The sequence below is a fragment of the Heterodontus francisci genome, chromosome 25 (genome assembly GCF_036365525.1).
Source record: "Heterodontus francisci isolate sHetFra1 chromosome 25, sHetFra1.hap1, whole genome shotgun sequence".
NCBI classification, from domain to species: domain Eukaryota; kingdom Metazoa; phylum Chordata; class Chondrichthyes; order Heterodontiformes; family Heterodontidae; genus Heterodontus; species Heterodontus francisci.
Window position 1 is genome coordinate 36,562,878 of NC_090395.1, and position 13,867 is coordinate 36,576,744.

Below are 13,867 nucleotides of genomic sequence, written 5' to 3' on the forward strand. Positions count from 1 at the left end.
TCCCCCCTTTTTCATATACAGCTAGTGATTGACGGTGAAGTGCGAGTCAGTGGTAAGGGCCAGCAGGTGGGGGAAAAGGCATTCCGCTGTGGGTTCGAGGGCTGCGGCCGACTGTATACAACTGCACACCATTTAAAGGTAGATAACTGTGTTGACACGGCTTGTGTTTCATTTTGGCACTTGAGTCTTCACCTAATTAATTTACATGCATGTTGCATCAATTTGAAAAATAAAGTATTGGGGATGGGCTTTGTTCAATGTCCCTTGACCTTTGGCACTTGAACGATTCCAGTATAGACTGTTGGAATCCAACATGAAATGATTATGGGTAGTCACAGACTTAACCCTACAGGATACTTATCCATGGAACTGTCCATAATTTGACACTAATTAACAGTTTTATTCAGAAGGGCCATAATAATGGCTGGTGTGAGAAATGGAAGTATCACACTGCTGCAGTAAAGAGCGATATTCTGAGTTTTGTGAGCAAAGTAGAGGGAGCATTGCTATTTCTAGTATGTGCACTAGGTGTGATCAAAAGTGAAACAGTCTTCCATTGCCCACTGACACCTCTCATTTTCATGAACACAAAAAAATCTGTAGAAAAAAAAAAATCTTATGCAGCATTCTTTCTCTCTCAGTCTCCAAAATAGTGCATGTCCTGCAGTGAAACATCACTGTAGCCACCTAGCACACCTCACTGCCTTTCTGCAGTTGGAACTTGTTGACACAGAACAGAAGTGTCCTCGTGCAGGATTTAACCTCTTCAACTGGAGTTGTTATAAATGTGCATCTATATATATATATATATATATATATATATATGTATGAAAGTAACGTTTAGAGATACAGCACTGAAACAGGCCCTTCGGCCCACCGAGTCTGTGCCGACCATCAACCACCCATTTATACTAATCCTACACTAATCCCATATTCCTACCACATCCACACCTGTCCCTACATTTCCCTACCACCTACCTCTACTAGGGGCACTTTATAACGGCCAATTTACCTATCAACCTGTAAGTCTTTGGCATGTGGGAGGAAACCGGAGCACCCGGAGGAAACCCACGCAGACACAGGGAGAACTTGTAAACTCCACACAGGCAGTACCCAGAATTGAACCCGGGTCGCTGGAGCTGTGAGGCTGCGGTGCTAACCACTGCGCCGCCCAAATTGATGCAAACTTGCTGTGAGCAGGATATTCATATATAACATATATGAAAGTCTGATTACATGGTGATCTGTTGTCTCGTTTTTCTCTCTTTTCCTTTACCATGGTCTACATGTTCCATGATACACTAGTGTATTCAGGGATCCAGCAACAACTTATATTTATATAGCGCCTTAAACGTAATAAAATGTCCCAAAGCATTTCACAATAGCATTATAAATTTACAGAATTTGTCACTGAGCCACATAAGGAAATTTTAGAACAGATGACTAGAAGCTGGGTCAAAGAGGTAGATTTTAAGGAGCTTCTTGAAGGAGGAGGGAGAGGTAGAGAAGTGAAAGGTTTCGGAAGGGAATTACAGAGCTTAGGACCTGGGCAGCTGAAGACATGGCCACCAATGGTGGTCCAATTAAAATCAGGGATGCTCAAGAGGCTAGAATTAGAGGCACGCAGATCTTTCGGAGACTTGTGCAGCTGGAGGAGATTACAGAGATAGGAGGGGCGAGGCCTTGGCGGGATTTGACAACATGGATGAGAATTTTAAAATTGAGGCATTTCTTAACTGGGAGCCAAAGTATGCTAGCAAGCACAGGGATGATGGGTGAAAAGAACTTGGTGTGAATTGGGACACAGGTGGCAGAGTGTTGGGTGGCCTCAGGTTTACGAAGGGTACAATGTAGGAGGCCAGGAGTGCATTGGAATAGTTGTGCAAGGTTTTTCAGTCCCACCAGGAGTGGGAACGGAGGTAGGTGTGCGCTAAAAATTGCACCACCAGCCAGCATGCTGGTTTCCTATTGCTGTTCCTGCCGCTGGCGAGTTTCATCAGGAGGGGGGCAGGTGGGCCCTAGCAACCTGCCCAATTCTGCAGTGAGGCCAGTTAAAGTAGTTATGGAGCTTGTTGAGGGCCAGTTTGGGATTTTGGTGGGGGCACACAGGTTGCATGCTGGATCAGGGGAAGATTAGATACATGGAGGTGGCAGTCATGGGGAGAAAGTAATGGCTGCACCATCAACTTAGGTGGGCTCATAAAAGGGAGCACGGCTGAGAGGGACACTCAGCAATTGGCAAACAGGTGCTATCGGGTGTGCACAGTTGCAGGGAGGGTGGTCTGTATGTGCTCAGGCAGTATGGGGGTCATCACCCTCCTGGAATTGGGGAGGCATAAGAGAAAGGTTTAAGGCTTCCAGACACAAGAAAGGCAACAGCTGGCAATGGCAGTATGACTCAGATTCTGGGTCCAGTGGCGATGAGGAGCAACATCCTCATCAGGAGAGGCAGGGCCCCAGGTATGAGGAGGGCAGCAGAGAGGGATGAGGGGCAAGGGAGGCCATACCCTCATCATAGGAACTACCGCTGAAGACGGAGCTACCTGGACATGCCGGAGAGCCAGTGCTGAAGGAGCCTGTGCCTTTCCAAGTCGATGGTCCCTGAGATTTGTGCCCTCGTCGCAGAGGCCCTCTCACATCGCAGCATTGCTCGCCATGCACTGCCAGTAGCCGTGAAAATCACTGTGATCTTGAACTTCTTCGCCTCTGGCTCCTTCCAAGGATCAGCAGTGGACTTTGGTGGCATCGCGAAAAAGGCTGCACCCAATTTCATCTCGCATGTCACTGATGCACTATTTGTGAGATCTGGGCAGTACATTCAATTCCACGGAGATGGGGCCTCGCAGGCACAAAGGACAGTGGGTTTTGCCTCCATCGCTGGATTTCCACCGATGCAGGGCATCACTGAATGCACCCATGTGGCATCAAGGTGCCAACTGGCCCCTCAGTAAGATTCATCAACAGGAACAACTTCTACTTCCTCAACCTTCAGCTGGACTGCAACCACAGCAAGAGCTACCTGCAAGTGTGCACTTGCTGTCCTGACCGCTGCCATGACTCCTTCATCCTCCAAAGGTCCTGGGTGCCACAGCTCTTCATTCCGCTCCCCAAACACCGTGGATGGATTCTAGGGGACAAGGGTTATGCCCTGAAAAAATGACTACTCACCCCATTATGACAGCCCAAGATGGAAAACAGAGGCTCTACAGCCGAAGCCATCTGCTCGCAAAGACCACCATTGAGCAGGCTGTTCAGCTTCTGAAGATGTGGTTCTGGTGCCTGTACTGGTTGGGTGGCGCCCTGCAGTACTCTGCTTCAAGGGTCTCCTGCATTGTGGTGGCCTGCTGTACTCTCCATAACATGGCACTCCAGAGAGAACCTTGAAGAGGGTGCTGCCCTGGAACGACACAGCTCATCGGAGGAGCAGGATGTGGAAGAGGAGGAGGGAGATACAGAACACAGGTGCCCCAGCTGCAGAGGGAGATGGCTGGGGCCAGCATAAGGCTCACTGGCCTCTTCAGAATGCCATCAATGTCAGGGATCATCTGATCCAGGCACGTTTCAACTGAGCCCTTCTAACCCAGGAGGACGGCATGGTCTGGAGCTCACTTTGAGCTGCCTGTGAGAGCACTTCCATTGAAGCGCAGCCTGGAATGGATCAACTCTTACCGTAAATGAATAATCCACATCTGTTCATCGGTTTACTGCCCCCCTTCAAGGATGCTGGCTTTGCTTCACCACCTTTTCCCTCTTTTCCAGTGTCGCCATTAAAGAATGGAAGCTCACATGTCTGTTGTCATGTGCCAATATTTACATTGTATTGAAAAAGAGAAAAAGTTCACATTTAGAGATGAAATAAACCCCAGTGCACCACTCAGTACTCTGCCCGACACTCTCAGCCACTTCTACACAGTGCTCCCTTTGTGGTCTCGGCTGAGGTGGAAGCAGCCTGCTCGCTTGTCTCTGCTTGTGGCTGAGATACACGTGGCGGTCGCCCTCATCGTGGAGGTGCCTTTGGGGGCACCTCCAGAGGCTGCTGCATGGCGTCAATGCAGGAGCAGCCTCAGTCACTGGGCCCTGCTGCAGAGGGGCCAAGGAGGCCGATGATGTGCCCCATGAGGGGTGGCACATTCATCCTCCTCACTGCCTCAGCACTTGGATGTCACTCCAGATGGATGGAGGGGAGCATAAGCAGGGGTGTAACTGGCATCCACTCCATGCATCTCTGTGCCACCAACGCCACTGACCGGTCAATGCGACAGAGTGTGGCATGCGTTCTGTGCACGTCAGTGCGCTGTTCCCGCATCCATTTAGTGCTGCTGCATATGGCTTTCCATGAGTTTGGCCACTCTCTCAATGGAGGAGCTCATGTTACCATCTAGTAACAACAGCGGGTACTGTAATTGCACTGTGTGCTCACATACAAATTTTAGCAGTTTATTTTATTGCCTAAAATTGTTAAAGGAATAACCAGTTTCCTCAAATATTATACCCCAGCAATAACAAAAAAAAGTTTACATTTAATGTGAAAAAGATTTTATCCGTGGTTTTCCAATCATATCCATCAGGGATGGATCACAAGGCTAGTGGAAATCTGGAATTCTTTCCCATTCCCCCACCCCAACAAAAGCTGTTTTAGCTGAGGATCAGTTGAACATTTCAAAATGGAAATTGATAGATTTTTGTTAGGAAAAGATATTAAGTGATACAGAACCAAGGCAGGTTGATAGAGTTAAGATACAGATCAGCCATGATCTCATTAAATGGCAGAACCAGCTCGAGTGGCTGAATGGCCTACTCCTGTTCCCTTGTTCCTGTCATTTTTGTACTCTTACACCGAACGACTGGAGTTGGTTTAGCCAGCCGCTCTCAGGCTCCACCACCCTACCCCTCACCTTCTATCAACATTTTATATGGAGCATCTCTTAGCAAGAACAGCTTTAACGTGGGCATAAATATATATATAATATCCATTGAATAAGTTAAATTGACGAGTTCCTTGTTGGTTAAATGCAAAAATGGATAGTCTTTAATGGATAGGTTTATGAAGGCTGCAGCTCCAGTTCTCATTGTGTGCAAAGTTGGAAGATTTCAACTAATGCAATAGTGAGTTGTTGCAGCTGATGATCGTGTTCCTGGGGCAAAGAGGACGATTAAGGTTGTAATATTACTTGTTCCCTTGGTATGTGAACTATTCTAAGATTCACAAGACGGCAAGTAATATCCAAAGAAAACATGGGTTTTTATTATAACTTAAACTAGAACATATATATATATAGCTACGACATGAGCCACACCAACAACATCTTACTGTGTTGGGCTACACCCACAACCCCCGGTCATGTGTGACGCGACATCACTTCCTCTGGTGATCCTCACTTACAGACTCTTAAGGTGGTCCTCTCTTAAGGTCATCCCACAACAAAGGTACCTGACTATTATACAGAAACCTTTGCTATCTGTGGATATCACTTGAAGACAAAATTGGACCTTGTTGTGATCACAGTTCATGCTAACAGTACAGTGGGAACAGCTTCACCTCATGGACTGCAATGGTTCAGGAAGAAGGCCTTCCATCGCCTTCTCAGTTCAGCTAAAGCTGGGCAATAAATGCCGGCCTTGCTAGTCTTATTTTCCTCTTCACTTACCCTCTCAATTTATTGTATTTGGCCTGGTTCTGACTTGAAGAATTCATCTGACATGCATAATACATCCTCTTTCTTTGTTTTATCATATTCTCTATCTCCCTCGTCATTCAAGGAGCCCTGGCTTTGGGTTCCCTATCTCTCGCCCTTGTTGGAATGAACCTAGCCTGTACCTGAAACGTCTCCTCTTTTAAAGATCACCCTTTGTTCCATTACCATTTTTCTTGTCAGTCTTTGATTCCATTTTACCCTGGCTAGATCCCCTCTCATTAAAGGCCTGCTCGGGTCTGCAAAAAAAAAACCCAACCCGAGCCCGACAGAACCACATCCGACTTGAGCCCGACCTGGCCCAAGTCCTTCCATTTTTTCCTGCACCCGACCCAACCATCAGTTAACTTACCTTCCGTTTTTCACTTTCTTGCTGATCTGCACAAGCTTAAAATAACTGTAACAAAACTACCTTTCTAGTCCAAAAATTAAATTAACAGTGGAGCCACTTACCTGTGATAGAGCGTGTGCGACCCGGCCCGACCAGAGCCCGAATGCCAGACCCGGAAGTGCGACCCGGCCCGACCCGAACCCAACACATGTCGTTGAGTCCCGTTGGGCAGCAGGCCTTTACCTCTCATCACATTGAGGTTAGCCCTCTTACAATTTAGATGTTCTACTTTAGATTGTTCCTTGCTCTTCTCCATTACTAATCTAAACCTTTATGATACAATGATCACTCATATCCAAAGTTCCCCCACAGACACTTGGCCCACCTCAATCCCCAGCACCAGATCCAGCAATGCGTCCTTCCTAGATGGACTGAGAACGTACTGGTCAAGGAAGTTCTGCAGAACACATTTCAGAAAGGAAGTAATAAAACACTACCGAAAACCAGTAATGATTTATACCTAATACACAATAACTAGACCCATTGGCTTGGTATGTGAGTGAGCCATTCAAACCTGGAAGGTGTCTTGTTCCATCCCTAATCTGTGTTGCTTCTCTGTTCTCAGCAGATGTTGCTAAGTGGAATAATATTAACCGGGCTTCCACTCCAGCTTGCTGCCTGGTGAGCTGTGATTTTTTAAAATTGTTCGGGGGATGTGGGCGTCGCTGGCTAGGCCAGCATTTATTGCCCATCCCTAATTGCCCTTGAGAAGGTGGTGGTGAGCTACCTTGTTGAACCGCTGCAGTCATTGGGGTGTAGGTGAACCAATAGTGCTGTTAGGAAGGGAGTTCCAGGATTTTAACCCAGCAACAGCGAAGGAACAGCGATATAGTTTCAAATCAGGATGGTGGGTGGCTTGGAGGGGAACTTGCAGCTGCTCTTGTCCTTCCGGGTAGTAGAGGTCGCGGGTTTGGAAGGTGCTGTCGAAGGAGCCTAGGTGAGTTGCTGCAGTGCATATTGTATATCAGGGTTGTCCAACATATGGTCTACGAGCCAGAATCTGGCCCGCTGAAGGTTTCCATCCGGTTCACGAATCTGCCTGTGGCTCAGCTCTGATTGACGGCTCCCAAGTACGTCAGGTGGAGGGTGTAGGCGGGACCAGTGTCTGACGGGCAGGGGGACCCTGTCTGTGATTGGTCACTCCATGACTGACGGGGGCTGCCCAGACAGCGTTCGCGCTGATTGGTGGAATTTGGTGCAGGCACCATGGTATCGGCCGCCCCTGCTGCTTTCGCACTATTCAGTAATGTCCTGTATCCTGCACACTGGACAGGTTCCTGCCTCCGCTCACCCCAATTTAAATAATAGAGGCACAGTAATTTCCAGTTGTGGGAATGGCTGATTCCCATTGACTCCAGTTGTGCTAGAGCTCCTTAATGCCATACACAGTCAAATGCTACTTTGATGTCAAGGGCAATCACTCTCACCTCATCTCTGGAGTTCAGCTCTTTTGTCCATGTTTGGATCAAGGCTGTAATGAGGTCAGCAGCTGAGTGGCCCTGGCAGAACCCAAATTGTGCATCAGTGAGCAGGTTATTGCTAAGCCAATGCTGCTTGATAGCACTATCGACAACCCCTTCCATATTGCTGATGGTCGGGAGTAGACTTGATAGGGCGGTAATTGGGTGGGTTGGATTTGTCCTGCCTTTTGTGCACAGGATACACCTGGGCAATTTTCCACGTTGCCCAGTAGCTGCTAATGTTGTAACTGTACTGGAACAGCTTGGCTCGGGCCGTGGCTGGTTCTGGAGCACAGGTCTTCAGTACTATTGCCAGAATTTTGTCAGGGCCCATAGCCTTTGCAACATCCAGTACCTTCAGCCATTTCTTGATATCACGTGGAGTGAATTGGATTGGCTAAAGACTGGCATCTGTGAGGTTGAAGACTAGAAGAGCGATAGTGATAGGCGATTCGATAGTCAGGGGAACAGACCCGCTTTTCTGTGACCGCAAACATGAATCCAAGTTTGTATGTTGCCTCCCTGGTGCCAGGGTCACTGAATGACTGCAGAGCATCCTGAGTGGGGATGGTGAACAGCCAGCAGTCATGGTCCACATTGGTACCAAAGACAGGTAAAAAGAGAGATGTGGTCCTGCAGAAAGAGTTTACTGAGCTAGGTAAGAAATTAGCAAGCAGGACTTCAAAAGTAGTAATCTCCGGATTACTCCCAGTGGCACGCACAGGTGAGTACAAGAATAGAAGGATAAGATAGATGAATACGTGGCTGAAAAGTTGGTGCAGGAGGGAGGACTTTAGATTCTTGGGACTTTAGTACTGGCTTTGTACAGGCCAGATAGGTTGCACCTAAACGGAGCCGGGACTGATTTCCTTGTGGGATGTTTTGCTCGTGCTGTTGGGGAGGGTTTAAACTAGCTTGGCAGGGGGATGGGGACCTGAGGGTAGACTCAGTTGGGACAAAATCAGAAATGAAAATGGAAGGCAGAAAATTAGTGCATGAGTCGGGAAGGCAGAGGAAACAAAGGTTAGAAAATAAAAAAAAGTTTGGCAGTGCTCAATGGTATCAACTTCAATGCAAGGAGTAAAGCAAATAAAGCAGACAAGCTGAAGGCACAGATAGACACATGGCAGTATGATATCATAACTATTACAGAAACATGGCTTAAGGAGAGACAGGAATGGCAGCTCAACGTTCCGAGTTATAGGGTTTTCGGATGCAATAGAGAGGGGGATAAAAAAGAGGGGGGGGGGTGGCAATTTTGCTCAAAGAAACAATTACAGCTGTGAGGAGGGATGATATGTTGGAAGGTTCATCAAATGAGGCCATATGGATTGAGCCAAGGAACAAAAAAGGGGCAATCACACTGCTGGGAGTGTACTATAGACCCCCAAACAGCCAGAGGGAGATGGAAGAGCAGATATGTAGGCGAATCTCAGAAAAGTGCCAAAACAATAGGGCGGTAATGGTAGGGGATTTTAACTACCCCCATATTAACTGGGGTAGTTTTAGTGTGCAAGGAATTGAAGGAGCAGAATTGAGGTGCATTCGAGGGAACTTTTTTGTCCAGTATGCAGCAAGTCCAACAAGAGAGGGTGCAGTTTTGGGCTTAATTTTAGAAAATGAAGTTGGGCAGCTGGAAGGAGTGGGAGAGCATTTTGATGGTAGTGATCATAATTCAGTTTTAACATGATTATGGAAAAGGACAAGGATAGAACAGGGGTTAGAGTTCTCAATTGGGGCAAGGCTAATTTTACTAAGCTGAGAAGTGATTTAGCAAAAGTGGACTGGAAACAGCTACTTGAAGGTAAATCAGTGTCGAGCAGTGGGGGGCATTCAAAGAGGCGGTTCAAAAAGTTCAGAGTAAACATGTTCCCACAAAGAAAAAGTGTGGGATGGCCAAATCTAGAGCCTCATGGATGTCAAGGAGCTTACAGGGTAAGATAAGGCAAAAAAGGAAAGCTTATGTCCAACACCGAGAACTCAATACTACAGAAAGCCGAGAGGAGTATGGAAAGTGGAGGAATGAAATCAAAAATGAAATTAGGAAAGCTAAGAGAGGGAATGAAAGAATATTGGCAAACAAAATCAAGGTGACATTAAGAGTAAGAGGATAACTAAGGAAAGAGTGGAGCCCATAAAAGAGCAAAAAGATAACTTATATGTAGTGGCATAAGATGTTGGTATGGTTCTGAATGAATACGTTGCATCTGTCTTCACGAAAGAGGAGGACGATGCAAATATTGTAGTTAAGGAGGAAGACTGTGAAGTATTGGATATGATAAACATAGGGAGAGAGGAAGTATTAATGGGACTAACATCCTTGAAAGTGGATAAATCACCAGGGCCGGATGAAATGTACCACAGGCTGTTAAAAGAAGCCAGGGAGGAAATGGTGGAGGATCTGTCCATCGTTTTCCAGTCCTCGCTGGATACAGGTGTTCTGTCGTAGGATTGGAGGACTGCTAACTTTGTACTTTTGTTTAAAAAGGGAGCGCGTGATAGACAATAATTGCAGGCCAGTCAGTCTAATCTCAGTAGTGGGCAAATTATTGGAATCAACTCTGAGAGACAGGATAAACTGTCACTTCGAAGGACACGGATTAATCAAGGATAGTCAGCATGGATTTGTTAAGGGAAGATCTTGTCTGACTAACTTGATTGAATTTTTTGAAGAAGTGACAAGGAGGATTGATCAGGGTTGTGCAGTTGATGTGGTCTACATGGATTTTAGCAAGACTTTTGACAAGGTCCCACATGGCAGACTGGTTAAAAAAAAAAAATGCCCATTGGATCCAGGGAAACGTAGCAAGCTGGATACAAAATTGGCTCAGTGGCAGGAAACAAAGGGTAATTGTTGATGGGTGTTTTTGCAACTGGAAGGCTGTTCCAAGTGGGGTTCCACAGGGCTCAGTACTAGGTCCTCTGCTTTTTGCGGTATAAATTTAAGGTTTTGGATGTAAATGTAGGGGGCATGACCAAGAAGTTTGCAGACGGCACAAAAATTGGCCGTGTGGTTGATCGTGAGGAGGACCGCTTTAGACTGCAGGAAGATAGCGATGGACTGGTCAGGTGTGCAGAAAAGTGGCAAATGGAATTCAACCGGGAGAAGTGTGAGGTGATGCTTTTGGGGAGGTCAAACAAGGCAAAGGACTACACAATTAATTGGAAAATACTGAGAGGTGTAGAGTAAGTGAGGGACCTTGGAGTGAATGTCCACAGATCCCTGAAGGTAGCAGGACAGGTCGATAAGGTGGTTAAGAAGACATATGGAATTCTTTCCTTAGCCAAAGTATAGAGTATAAGAGCAGAGAGGTTATGCTGGAACTGTATGAATCATTAGTTCGACCATAACTTGAGTACTGTGTGCAGTTCTGGTCACCTCATTACAAAAAGGATGTAATTGCACTAGAGAGGATACAGAGGAGGTTTACAAGGAATTTTCCAGGACTGGAAAAGTGCAGCTATGATGAAAGGTTGGATAGGCTGGGGTTGTTCTCCTTGGAACGGAGAAGGCTGAGGGGAGATTTGATTGAAATGGACAAAATTATGAGGGGCCTGGATAGAGTTAATATGAAGGGCCTATTTACCTTCGCAGAGAAGTCAGTAATTAGGGGATATAGATTTAAAGTGATTGGTAGAAAGATTAGAAGGGAGATGAGGAAAAATGTTTTCACCCAGAGGGTGCTAGGGTCTGGAGCTCACTGTCTGCAACTTATTTAAAAGGCGACTGGATATGCACCTCAAGTGCTATAGCCTGCAGGGCTATGCACCAAATGCTGGAAGGTGGGATTAGGCTGGGTGGCCCGATTTTTGGCCAGTGTACACATGATGGGCCAAGTGGCCTTTTTCTGTGCCGTAAACTTTCTATGATTCTATAAGAAGGGCATTTGATATCAATTTAGAGCAACACTGTTAATCTGTAAAACTAGTGGTTAGTTTTTATATAACACAGTGAAATATGTGTAAAAGTATGATGAGTTTTAATCACTGTTTCTTTGTGTCACATTGCAGGTTCATGAACGGGCCCATACAGGGGATCGGCCATATCGGTGTGAGCAACCAGGCTGTGGAAAAGCATTTGCTACAGGTAATGGCAGAAGCATTTATTATATGGAAAATCAAGTTTATCAAGACAACGTAAAGCAAACAAACTGGGAAAATTGTCTTGGATTGGTATTTAGACTGTTGATAATGAGATTGAGACATAAATGGTGTGAATCTCAATTTTCAGTTAAAATGAGATGGTTTTGACTTCCCTCGTGCTTAATGGGTTTATCCAGTGAGCAGCTGAGTCATCAGATGAAGAAGTTCGCAGGTTTGATGACTGGTTTGTGCTGAGTTACTTAATTTCAACAGGGTACTGCAAGTGATCTCAATGTCTTTAAAATGTTTGGATTTTTTCCTATCAAATTAAATTGTTTGCCATTCCTAAAATATATGTGTCATCTTCACCTGTCAAGAGAGACCTATTCCTGCCCTCTGAATCCATTTTGTCTCCTTTCCTTCCGATCAGTACGTGTCTTGTCACCCTGTTGTCATCTCCTCTAACATCTTATCCAGATGAGTAAGTTGTGATGAATTTATGGACAAATATGTTCATGCAGTAGGTCACTGGACTCCCTGAAATATTTTTTAAATTAATTAATGATTTGCGTGAATATATTTGAACTTGAAACTTCTGAAAATTTAGCAGAATAAGGCAGCCTTGCTTGCTTTCAGGGATAGGCACCAATATGTCACATCACGGACATTTGATAAAATTATTGAGTCAGTCACCGACATGGGGGCAATTAATCTGTATATAAAGTGTACAGCCAATCTAATGCCTTCAAAATATAGTCCTATTTAAAACACATCTCTCCCTATAAATAAAGTAGCTAAGCATACACACATCAATGGAGAGCAGCATAACTGTAATAGCTAGCTAGTAAGCAAAATAGTATGCAATGCCAATGTGAATTACTTTTGTTGACAGAGTGCACCTAGCTACACCATGTCACTGGGTGGTAGATGGACCTTATCGGATGACCTCTGTGGATTCACACTGTGTCAGGAGTGCAAATTCATCCAATAAACCATAAAATGCAAAGAATGGATTGTTATTGTGGTCATTGAGGTGAGGCAGTAGAAAAATCAGCAATAGGAAGACGGACCATTTCTCACACCGCTGAGGTCACAAGACAATTTAACCCGTGGTCAATGTTTGTGCAACTTCTTCACTTGCTTGTAATATGTGTCTGAAGACAGCGCAGCCAACAAAACGGCAGTGATCTCCAAATCAGGAGAATTTTATAATATGGAGCAGATAGTACTTCTCAGAACAGTCATGTAAAACAGAAAAGCAGAGTGGGACAGGAAGGGACAGAGAGATTAATGATAGATTGCCAAGACTATTCATCTTGACAGGCTGTTAAAATAGGTCTTGGATTCTAAAATACAGAAACAACAGAATCTAGATTGTACTCCAGATTAAGAATTTTATGTCCAAGCCACATTTTTTACCTATTGGCAAAGGTGCACTTATAACGTAATGTAATTATATGATACAGACAGCTTTCAAATGACATTGGCCACTCAGGTTATCTGCCCTCAAACTGGATAGTAAATGATGCGCATTGCAGTTACTGATCTTTGACAATCAGTTAATGACTTTCTAACATGGTCATTGAAACATAATAAATTTTTATTATGTCTTCTCCGACAGTTTTTAAAACTGCAAATGCAGCATGGATTTTGTTAAGGAATCGTAGACAGTTCATCATAGATTCAGGGTTATTAAAGCTATCCGTTACATTGTCTTTACTAACTATTGTATATGGTTCAGCAGCATCCTGATTTCACCAATATCAAAGCCCCAATAAACCGTACTCTTGTATTCATGAAGAACATACAGTGCTGACCTCTGGAGATTCCTTGGATTTTCTTGCCTGTTTTCCCCTCAATACAAGTTCTGGAACAATGTGATTCCAAATAGATAGCAGCGGAATTGTGACATTTATATAGAAGTATAACTTTCAACATGTCACTGAGCTTATATCCCAAATTAAAGTAATGTGTGCCAGAGCATAGAAATGGAGACATCCCCTAAGTGACTTTTGCCATTTTAAAATGAGTTTACATAACAGAAACCTTTAAACTTGTGTTTTAAAATAACTTAGCTGCTAAGTTATATTAAAACACAAGGTTAAAGGCTCGGAGCAGGGGTGTCCAACCTTTTTGCGTGAGGGCGGTCACATTACAATTTTTGTCTCACATCTGGGGCCAGTGAGACAATTTCGGAAAGATCAAGGCATTAAAATTTTATCTTGCTATTAATTAAAACA

General features: G+C 44.9%; 1 protein-coding gene across 1 annotated transcript in view; it reads left to right on the forward strand.

The window, feature by feature from the left end:
• Positions 1-13,867, forward strand: part of LOC137383823 (zinc finger protein 76-like) — an 87,338-nt gene that overhangs the window by 56,527 nt on the left and 16,944 nt on the right. Inside the window, exons 7-8 of the mRNA XM_068057093.1 lie at positions 22-138; positions 11,556-11,631. Coding sequence (XP_067913194.1) covers positions 22-138; positions 11,556-11,631 — 193 coding nt within the window. The remainder of the gene's footprint in view (positions 1-21; positions 139-11,555; positions 11,632-13,867) is intronic.